General features: G+C 33.8%; 1 protein-coding gene across 3 annotated transcripts in view; it reads right to left on the bottom strand.

Annotated features, from left to right (window-relative positions):
• Window positions 1-3,535: 3,535 nt before the first annotated feature.
• The window catches only part of DCUN1D1 (defective in cullin neddylation 1 domain containing 1), a 35,720-nt gene continuing 27,290 nt past the window's right edge, over window positions 3,536-11,965 (bottom strand). For all 3 annotated transcript variants that reach the window (XM_046002565.1, XM_046002563.1, XM_046002564.1), the window contains exons 5-7: window positions 8,014-8,096; window positions 7,670-7,766; window positions 3,536-6,347 (exon numbers count right to left, since the gene is read on the bottom strand). In XM_046002565.1, the coding sequence (XP_045858521.1) occupies window positions 6,268-6,347; window positions 7,670-7,766; window positions 8,014-8,096 (260 nt within the window). In that variant the 3' untranslated portion in view covers window positions 3,536-6,267. The remainder of the gene's footprint in view (window positions 6,348-7,669; window positions 7,767-8,013; window positions 8,097-11,965) is intronic.

The following is an 11,965-nucleotide window of genomic DNA, read 5'->3' as shown; positions in this document are numbered from 1 at the left end:
ACACGGGTTAGGATTGCAAGGTATAATTTGCACACTTAAAATACATACTCACCAGAATGACTATAATAAAAAAAAGACAAGTATTCACAAGGATGTGAAGAAACTGCAATGCTTATGCATTGTGACAGGAATATTTTTAAATAGTACAGCCACTCTGGAAAAGAGTTTAGCAGTTTTTTTAGAAAATTAAAAACTTTCCAGCCAACCCAACAATTTCATTCTTAGGGCTCTACCTAAGAGAAATGAAAACATACATCCAAACAAAGGCAAATATGTGAATGTTCATAGCATCGTTATTCATAATACCCCAAAAATATGAACAATCCAAACGTTCATCAACTGAATAAACAAAATGTAGTACAGCCATACACTGGAAGATTATGCAGCAATTAAATGAACGAAGTACAGGCATAGGCTAGAACATGAGAGAACCTCAAAAACATCATGCCAAGAAGCTGGCCACAAAAGACTTCAGATTGTGTGACTCCATGCATGTGTAATTTCCAGATAGGGAAAATTTATGAAACAGAGGAAAGTGGCTGCCTGGGGCTGGGGGTGAGAGAGGGAATCAACTGCAAAGGACCATGAGGGGAAATTTTATGGGCTGATGGAAATGTTCTACAACTGGATTGTGAGGATGGTTGCACAACTCTATAAACTTACTACAACCACCAAATTCTATATTTACAGTGGGTGAATTTGATCATGTTTAAGTTATACCTCAATAAAGTTTTGTTTGTTTTAAAAGTACCATCACACCAAAGTCTTTAGGAATGACTGTTTCAAAGCTCTGGCTGACAGCCTGTTCTTTTAATTTCAATAGAATGACTTTAAACATATTCTCAGGATTAAAAAATATTAGCATCTGCTTGAAACCTAAACATGCTAATTTTAAAGGGTTCCAAGTATATACATCTCTAAACTTAACTACTACTCTTTTAGCTACATCATGTTAATTGTGAGACAAATTATCTACAGCCTACACCAGCACTTTCTCTTAGCCACTTTTTCCCCTGAATGTATGCCCGACACTATTCCTTTTGGTAAAAATCTTGTTTGGTATTGCCCCAGTTTCCCATTAAATACAAAGTTTTCTTAGAGTATTTCATAACTTGAATGAGAATTTTAAGTAAATACTTATATTGAACATGCTTCTAAATATATATTCTAAATACAAAATATTATCCTCTTTTTGTTTTGTTTCATCATTAAGCCATTCACATATTGCCTCTGGCAAGTTTCAGACTTCATTGTTTCAAATCAAGCTTTGCTTTCACTATGGTTCAAAATTCTTCACTTTAAAATCATTTGATGGATTCTTCTTTCAAAGCAATTGTGGTCTTCTATGGTCAAAACTGCTTTAATTTTGGTCTAACTCCATCTCTTTCCATTCCACTGAAAAATCGGCCAAAGTGGTTACGTTCCCGCTTAAACCAGACATTAAAAAAAAACAAAAAAACAAAAAACAAGCATTTTTTCCAAACCAAATTTCAAACAAAATGCCATTAATCTGTAAGAGATAAAGTAGGTAGCTATGGATAAAGTGGAAGAAGAGGCACCCTGGCTCCATGACCCAATCTCACAGAATACAGCAGACTCAAGGGATGGCTTAAAAACCAATGCTCTACGTTAGAAGTCAAATTTCAGCACAGCACAAATACAAAAAGATTAAACTCAAAATATTTAAGCACTACTCATATGAAAAACTTGGATATACTTAAATTAAAAATTGACTTTTTGGGACCTCAATTTTAAAAACAGATAATTTTAAAATAATCCCCAAAATAATGTCTTTTAAACTCCATAAATACATTACTTTTTAAGAATCCCATCTACTGGGGCGCCTGGGTGGCTCAGTGTGGTTAAGCCGCTGCCTTCGGCTCAGGTCATGATCTCGGGGTCCTGGGATCGAGTCCCACGTCGGGCTCTCTGCTCAGCGGGAGCCTGCTTCCCCCCTCTCTCTCTGCCTGCCTCTCTATCTACTTGTGATCTCTCTCTGTCAAATAAATAAATAAAAAAATCTTTAAAAAAAAAAAAAAAAAAAAGAATCCCATCTACTACAAAGACTGTGTACCTTTTATCATAACTTTCCTTATTTATGAGATTTTAAAAATAGATTACGTAAAGAAAACCAAAGGCCACAGTAAAACAGAACATTGAGCCTAGTTGGAAAGTGGTTAAATAAACAAGTTGGTCAGCAGGAAATGCCAGTTAGCCAACAGGCAGTCCAGGAAAGTAAGATGGCAAGAATGCTCTGGTAAAACCATTTATGTATCTGTATTATGAACTAAAAACAAAACAAAACAAAACAAACAAAAAAAAAAAACACAGCACTATCTGCCTCCAGAATCAGATACAAATCAAGCAAATATTCAACCAAAATGGCAACAAATAGTAAGGATAAACCTGGAAAAGGGGATTTGTATTGATAAGAATTTTCAAGTTTATATTAACTACAAAATATAAACCCCTTCCCCTCAGAAATCAAAGGTAAAGATACCATGACATATAACTTCACCACATTTCTATAAAATAAAAATAGAAATTATTGCTATATGACTGTAAAAATGGAGGCAAGTAAAGAGTTTAGAAATATACTCATTTATAATCAATTAAATGATGAGCCATAATTTGAACCCTAATTATCACATTATGTAAAAATCACAATTCAGGTATTGCGTCCTCAGTTATTAAGATATATGTTAAATAGTTCACATTTAAAAAACATTTTATCATTACATAATCAAATTTGATAAAATTTTATCAAAACATCTATGTATTCAATATAAATTATATTGTTAAAAGGTTTATAAAGTAACATTTAAAGAAAACTGAGGTGCCAATAATTATTTTCTATTAAATATACAACTTAACATTTAGAACTACATAAATTAATTCTTGCTAAAAGTTGATTCAGGTTTACAAAGGCATACTTTGTGAACTATAGTAAATTTCCCCAGCACCACTTTCCTTTTCCATTCCAAAATTCTTTCATTAGGTTTAACTTTCTTCTGTCATTCATATGTAAAAGTTACAGAAGGTTTACAATACGTAGTCTTCATAGTGACATGTTTTAAAAAAAATCTAAGCAAAGTGCACATTAAACTAGCTACAACTACCCAAATTCCTTATCATCAAATAAAAAATAGATAAACACTTCATTCACTTAAATCTTTCTGAGGAAAAAAAAATAGTATAGCCTTGCTTAAATAAGAATTCCCCAGTAAGAATATTATATAAAAGATTTCCCATGTTATTTACTTTCTCTCATTAAAACTTTTTAAAAGTCTAATGAAGAACACACACTTATAATGCCATATTACACAACTACAGTACTGTTAATTAAATAAAGCAGCCCAGTATAGTTGTAAACATTTTAGAAATGTAGTAAACAAGACTTGGCATGTCTTTTCTTACCAAAACTTGCCATTACAATGCTCTTTCCATGAATAATTATTCTTCCTGGAAAAGTTTAAGGTATATTTTAGTCTATAAAATATTACACTGAAATAATATGTGAAAAGATTTAGTCATGGCAATTTCACTGAAGCTTTTATTGCCTCTGTTGGTAATATGACAGGGATTGTAAGAAGCACAATTGAACTTACAGAGATATGCAGATGATAGTCACTAAAGATAATCTTGATCTCAAGTATTTTTTATGTGGGCACTTCTAATTTTATACACTTAACTATTTAAAAAGTATTACATTTTAAAATGTGTACCTGTTTTGACATTTGGCAAAAAGGAAACTGTACCTGTGGTTCAATTTGAAACAAAGAATCAGCCTGGGGAGTTTACCGAAATGAAGACTGAAACACTTAATGAATTAAATCATTTCAAGTTGTGTATGTTTGCACATGTGTGTGTATCTTTCAACCTCTCTGTCAAACTCTCCCACAGACACATTCACACACATACATGGCCATATGTATAAGCATTTTTTAGTACAAAATATCCCCTGTAACCAGACATTTATCCTCAAAATAATCACACCACATTAAACCAGTCTTCTCTTTTCAGCCCTAGTAATAGTACTGTTTAATTCTAAGATGCCATCATAGAGTGAACAACCTTAACTTTTATGCTACATAATTATATTCAAAGCTTTATGTATTTTTTGTTTATAATTACACAGTAATTATAAATGTTTAGTACCAAAATGATGACAAACACTATTTTGTTGAAAAAGGTCTTGCATTTAAAAGGAAAAGTCTGTAAACCCAAGGCACTAAGCCATGAACCAATATCAGACTTCTAAGAAAAACCATTTATATTGAGGGAAGAAAAAAAAAAAGCTAATGGGATCTCATTTTAAAACACAGCATACTCGAATTAATCAATCCGAAAACAATACCATAACTCAAAATCTTCAAAACACAAAAACAAAATAGTACATATATATATATATCTTTTTAAATTTTTCATAATTGAAGTTTCTCTTTATATTTACAAATATGAAATCAGGAAATACTGAGAGCAGCAGGATTCTTCTTTTTTTCTTTTTCCTTTTTTAAAATAACCAATTCCAGTAACCCGAACAGAAGTTTTCAAAATATTCTTTTGGTAGAATTATGTTCTTGAGTTAAAGTTATGATTGGAATATTAATATAGTATCTATGGGGAAAGCTCCATTTCAGAAACTGTGTAAATAAAAAGTAGTTTTAAGATGTCATTGTTTCTTAAAATCATTTCCACATCTACATAAAACGTACTGCTGTTCTGATACATTCCTTTGATAATTTTAACATTGGTATCTTAAGAGAGTTGCCTGGATATACCAAGCAAAACCTATTCCTGCTAAAAACCAAAGCCATCCAATATATGAAGTTTTACTTTTTTTTTTACTTGCCTTACAGAAATGTTTAAGAAAGTAAGAAACCCTTCACATGTCAGGAAGTGAACAGAAAATGAGGCATTTTCAGCATGAAAGCAGGTCATGGGTCTTGTAATGAAAAAAATACATACAAGATAGAATTCTGCTTTGATGTGAAAACTGAGCTAATTTGAACGAAACAAAAAAGTGAAGACGCTAAATAATTTACAAGAATAAAAACCAGATTGGTATTTTGCATCAAGTACATGCTTGCTTGAAAATTTTTGCTCCTGAAGTAAGTATTTGGCAACCACAGTGATTAGCAGTTAAAGCAATTTCAACAAAATAAGAAGTCATCAAAAATGGACTATTTGTCTGAAAGAAGTACCTATAAGGATTGAACTTCATGGCTCATCATGACCATTTTCAAAATTTAATTCCTACTATCTTCTTATAAATTAAGAGAATTTCATTTGTGTTCCATAGTGTGCTAACAAAAACAAACAAAAAAACCCAAAACAAAACAAAACAAAAAAAAATAAACCCTCATGCCTAAATTTAGAATATTGTATTGTGTAGCAATCTAAAACATTCAAAACAAATTAAATAGTTTAACTTATTCGAGAGGCATATAAGCATTTCAAAATCATAATGAAATCCAATTATGTACTGCATAATGTAGACAGGAGTAGAATCTAACATTATGCAGACATTTCCTAAATAAAAGTTCCCTGTAAGACAACTATATATAAACATGGGTAAGGTAAGTGCAGACTAGTTCTGTGGAACCATTGAAATTGAGGGTCTGAAACACAATAAATTTTTCAGGTAGGCACACCAAGTTATCCTAAAAATTTCTCACGTTGGTTATTTTGACATCAGTTACTCTACTCACATCAACAATACATGTGATTTGCCAGGAAAAAAAAAATCCCCCCAAACCAAACACCATTCCAGATCTGGTACACTTAAATATATCACTCTCATTGGAAGTGCTATCAGCATAGTCTTTGCAACTAGCCCAAAGCATATATTTAAGAAGTTTTTATAAATTTTTTGTGATGTTCATATGTTTAATTCTTATGCCAAACTGTTTTCTGATGAAGACAGCATTGTGCTTTATGCAAGAATGGAAACCTCAAAATAATCACCATAAAGCTTCTAAGACTTATGGGAGAATAAACTAGGATGGTCCACAGATATAAGATGAAATCCACAATGTTGGAATTATAAATGTTTAGGGCGGCCCAGACTAGAAGACAAGCCCAAACCACCATTAGAAGAATGAAATACGATATGGTCCAAGATGTATCCTTAAAGTTTTGACACAACCCTCAGTCTGAATTGTGAGGATTGATCTTCAGTTCAGTCCAGCCAGCAGAAATTGACTGTGCAATTTTCCGTTGTATTTATTGTACAGACTATGTACATTCTAGAAGGTTCCTTTAGTGCTACACCGTTGTACTTTTTGTCCCAGCAATTTGAGGGCGTGCAAATTCCACAAAGTCATCAATAAGAACAGGCCATGCTCCTGGGAGGCGGAGGGGAAACAAAGAAAGGAAGAAAAGCAGAAATAAAACATTTTAGAGAATCCTTTACTTCTTAAAATACCTTCGCCATAACAGAGTATATCATTACAAATATTCCCACCGATAAGTCTTCCAAAATTCTGACTTTTTAGAGTTTCTACCTAAAATATTCCTGTATTCTCTCTGCTCTATTATTCTAAAACTTGATAATCCCCTGAATAATAATAACTCTTCTGGTAATCAATCAACAATATCATGGTCTTCTGAAGGCCACTGGACTGGCAGCTTAAATGGCCAGGCTATAGTGGCATGCCGTCAGCACTGACAGCATAGGTAGGAGGAAAAAAGTTTCCAGGCATTTTGTGGCAAACTTGAAACAGAAATCAACAGCAAGTATCAAACTCTATCCTACTTCATAATAATAAATTACTAAAAGATTTTGAATAGCATATATGCATGCCTCTAAACATCCACATGCGAACCTCCGAATCGGGAAGTTCTCCAGTTTTGTGTAAGGCCTTAAAAAAAGCACAATCATCATCAGTCATACCCAGGATTAGATATTTCTCACTTGTTACTAAAGACTGTACATCATATGAAAACAAAGAGAAAAACAAAATCTCTGATTAGATTAAATAGTTCCAGGACACTTTTAAGGAAGCCAAGGGCACTGGAGATTTTCCAAAGAGCACCTCTGTCTATTCAACAATCTCAAAAATGCATCATATCCTGCTAATTCTCAAGGGAGGCTAGGTAAGGATGTGTGAAAAAAATCAATGTAAAACCACTGCCACTTGTCAAAAAATAAAAGCACAGGTCCCCGTAGCAGATGGTAATATCATCTTTTTACATACATGAAAAAATATCAGAAAAGAATCCAACTGATGATCATTTACTGAATGCCAATAGTACTACAGCTGTAGTACAGCAATAGTACAGCTGAAGTACATTTCAAATTTAACAAAGTCACTAGCCTTGAGTTTACAGTCATGTTCACAGACAAGACAAACAGGTAACAATAAAAACACAAATACAAAAGTACATTAAGACAAGTATAAGTAAACTGAAAACCTAAAACATGGATGGAAACTACTCATGCTTTTCTGGAAGACAGGATGACTGAGGTGGTATTTAAAGAAACAGAACAACATAGACTAGTAAAGAGGACAAAAGCATTTTACACATTCAAAACAACACAAATAAAAGGTCAGAGGACAGAAATCCAACTCCATGAAAAGCAGAAGTAGATAAGAAGTTCAAAAGTATGCAATAAAGTAAAACAAAAACAGAAACAAAATTAGTAAGGCAAAAAAACATTCATTACCTTCTTCATCATAATTAGACATGTCATCTGCAATCATTGTACTGAAGTCTAAAAGAAGGTTCCAAGTATCTTTTGGTATGGATCGTTTATGATGTTCCTATTTTTAAAAAATAAGCAAAAAACATCCAAATCATCAAAGAGAGTTTCAAAATATCAGCCCAAATGATGCTAAATTCAAGAATTCAAAATAACTTGTGTAATGAAATTCTGGTAATCAAATTTCTCATTCTATGTCCACTACACACTCTGAGATGAGTTAGTCATACTTTAAAAAATGTTAATTTATCTTCAAAGAAAAGTAAAAATGTACAGAAAAGATGGAGCTGCAGAAAACATGAACTTACCAACAAAAATTTATTCCATAAGTCTAAGAATTTAAATCTTCCATTAAGCACTAAATTCCAGTAGGCAATGGCCATTTCTAGATCTGTAATATTAAAAATAAATTATGTATTTCAATTTCCATGAATATTTATCCCTGAAAAAAAAAACAGGTAAGACCAAAGATAGCCCTTTAAAAAAATTAAAAAAAAAAAAAGTTTTTTCCTGACTACTTATTCAGAAAATTTTCAAATACATGTAAGACCAAGGTTTGTATCCTGACTCCCTCACTAATGAGCAGTCCCTTCAGGGCAGGAAATATACCACTTACCTCACAGCGGGGTTCTGCAGTCAAATGCTCTACCACTGAGCTATACCCCCTCACAGCGGGGTTCTGAAGCCTAAACTGCATAATGCAGAGAAGCACACTTGACTGAGATAAGTATTAAAGATAAGTATTAAAATGTACATCACTGTTTCTCAACTTCAGCAACTCTGACATTTGGGATCCAATAATTTTTCACTGTCTGCCCCCAGTTGAGACCCACTAATGTACAACTACAGATTGTAATGCAAACGACTGCTTTCCAAAATGACTGAACCTGCCTTCAGAGACCACTAAGAATACTGATTTAAAAATTAAAATTCATCAATTAAGATTTGCTTTTGGAAACGTTTTGAAGACGATATAAATGGCTACTTAACAGGATTTGGAGCAGAGTGAAACCATACCACTACATGACAAAGTACAATACCTGTCATGACAGAAACAACTATGACCTCTTTCAAGGAACTAATAAGCCTGTTAAGAAAGTATCAAGCTTTTATGAATAAAGTTACATCTCCAGGTCAGGAAAAATTATATCCCAAGTAACATAAAAGTCCTTTCAGATATGATCTCCAAACAACCCCTAAAGAATCCTGAGACCAGGAAAGACGCCAAAAAGGTTCACATCCTACCTCAAAGAACAATATACAGGCCATAAGAAAAAAATCCCCTTCTGCACTGGAACTTCAGTTCTTCAAGGATAGGAACCGGATATCCCCAAAGGAGCAGACCGAAATACACAGTATGCATTCCGAAACCGCTGAATCAATGAACTTCCTACAGTTCCATGTGGAAATACACTACTTACCTTCAAATCCATTATTATGTCTTCCTTCAAACTCAGTGGAAAAGGTGTCACTTTTTGTCTTACCCAAAGATAAGCCCCTAACACCACTGTTCTCAAGCCAATACCGTCCTTCAGGAATCTTACCTATTGGTTAATTTTCCTCTCTCCCTACATCAACTTTGCCCTGTCTTCTGGCTTTTCCCCTTTCATAAAGAAATATGCTCAGGTTATAGAACTTACCTTTAAAAAGAAAAAAAAACTTTCTTAGATCTCTCATCCCCTTAATAGCTAAGTAGCTACCTTTTTCTCCTTTGCTTCACAGATAATCTCAAAACAGCACATGAAGTCTACTTTTATACATAATGTGCTCCTGAAATCAAATCTAAAAGTCAAATTCGGATCCCCAGATTTTAAGAAAACTAGAAATATGACACTAACTCCTAATTGTAATACCTTTATAATCCTTGCAGTCTTTAAGGCTCTACAGCCAATATTCCTCTAAGGTTCTTCAATTTTGTTCTTTAACAATTCTTTTTGTTTCTTTAAAAATTAAACATACTGTGCAGCACAAAGGCTGTCATTAGCATGTTAATGACTTTCTTCTTCCTTTCAAATGCATGAAATGTATAACTAAGCTTATTGCTAGTGCTAGCATTTTTTTCCCTTTTCAACTAATTTTCACAAAATAAGGATAAGAAACAACAGAGATATTCAAATAAGTACAAACCAGGAGACACCTATAAACACCCATTTGTCAGCTGATACAGGAAAGAAAAAATCTGACAAGGGCAGAAGTGTATGCGAATGATATTTGAAGGTTTAGGTTGTTCGAGAATTTTTTTTTTTTTTGTAATCTACATTCATTGCCCCATTTCCTCACCTCCCACACACTCTTTAATTCTATAAACTAGCGTGTACCTCTGTCACTCTACTGAAAGTAATCTCTACCTATTAAACATTTTTTATGTCCTTATTTTGGTTGCCAAATAGACACTCTGATGTCCTTAATTTACCTGGCTGTCATATTGGACAAAACTGAATACACCTTCTACATGGAACTGTCATTCAGCTTTAACTGACAGCACTCTATCCTCTCTGGCTTTCTCTTTTATTGGCTCCCCTTCCTCCATTCTTCCATTCTATATTGGTGTTCTGTAATACTGTATGTCAGCAATAACCTTTTCTACCCTCCACAGATTTTTCAAACCCTTACACCTTTTCCCACGTCATACTCTCAACTGTCTTCAATAACTCCTAAATATGAATCCTTTATCTCTATGTTCTAGATTCACATATCAAATTGCCTAAGGACATCTTCAACTGGGTATCCATAAACAGCTCAAATTCAACAGAGCTCAAACTAAACTCATTATCCTCCTCTACAGACCTGCTATTCCTTCTCTCAGCATCCTCACCCTAGAGTATTTCTCAATGAAACACAATGTCACATTGTGAAGAGCTGCCCTATACACTGTATGACATTCAGCACCCTCCTAATGCCAGAAGAAACCCTCAGTCATTATGACAACCAAAAAACACATGCATACATTTCCAAATGTTCCCTAAAGGTGTTCATAATTGATAGAAAAACTCTTTTCCTCATCACACACTTTCAGTTGAAGCACTTTCATTTTATAGCTTCTAAGTACATTTTTAAAAAATCTCTTCTCCATCCCTACTACAGGACCAATGCTAAGGTCCTCTTCCAGCTAAATCACTGCAAGAGCCTATAACCAATCACTCTTTAGTTCTGACTCCACTCCTTTTAAAGAACCACAATGCTTTCACATGAACCTTTCAGACATATATATTGTCACCTCCATGTTGAAATTCTTCAGTGATTAAAACAACAAGATACCACTACACACCTTTTGAAACGGCCAAAATCCAAAACACTGACAACAAATGCTGGCGAGGATGTGAAGCAACAGGAACTCTCATTCATTGCTGGTGGGAATGCAAAACAGTACAGCTACTTTGGAAGATAGTTTGGCAGTTTCAAAACTAAACATACTCTTACCATATGATTCAGCAACTGCAATCCTTGGTATTTACCCAAATGAACTAAAAACTTATGTCCACGCAAAAACCTGCACATGAATGTTTATAGCAGCTTTATTCATAATGGCCAAAACTTTGAAGCAACCAAAATGTCCTTTAGTAGATAGAGAGATCATATAAACTGTGGTATAACCAGACAAAGGAATATTATTCAGTGTTGAAAGAAAATGAGCTATAAAGCCATGAAAAGATATGCAGGAAAACAAATGCATATTAATATTACTAAGTGAAAGAAGCCAGTCAGAAAAGGCTAACTCTGAAAAAGGAAAACTATGGAGACTAAAAAAATCAGCAGTCGCCAGGGGTTAGAAGGTAGGAAAGGATGAATAGGCAAAGCAGAGGACTTTAAGGGAAGTGAAAATTCTCTGTAGGATGCTATAATGATAGATAACATGTTACTATGTTTGTCCAAGCCCACAGAATGTACACCAAGAGTGAACCCTAATGTAAACCTGAATTCTGGGTGATAATGATGCATCAGTACACCTATATTGTATACCCAACTGTAAGAAATAGTACTACTTTCATGAGGGATGTTGATAGTGGAAGGAACTATGTATGTGTGGGGGCAGAGGGGTACATGGAAAATCTCTGTATATTCTGCTCAATTTTGCTGTAAACCTAAAACAGCTCAAAAAATAATGTCTACTAAAAATTTTTTTTAAATCTCCAATAATTTTCCTATTGCCTTCAGATATAATCTACACTTCTAGCTAAATGAACTTTTTTGTAGTTCCTCAAAGGTGCTGGGTCTCTCACCTCTGAACAACTGAACTTGCTAATCACTCCACACAAGAGA

This window comes from Meles meles, chromosome 4 (genome assembly GCF_922984935.1).
Source record: "Meles meles chromosome 4, mMelMel3.1 paternal haplotype, whole genome shotgun sequence".
Lineage (NCBI taxonomy): Eukaryota > Metazoa > Chordata > Mammalia > Carnivora > Mustelidae > Meles > Meles meles.
Note: the sequence above shows the minus strand (reverse complement) of the source record. Positions and strands in the feature narration are given on the sequence as shown.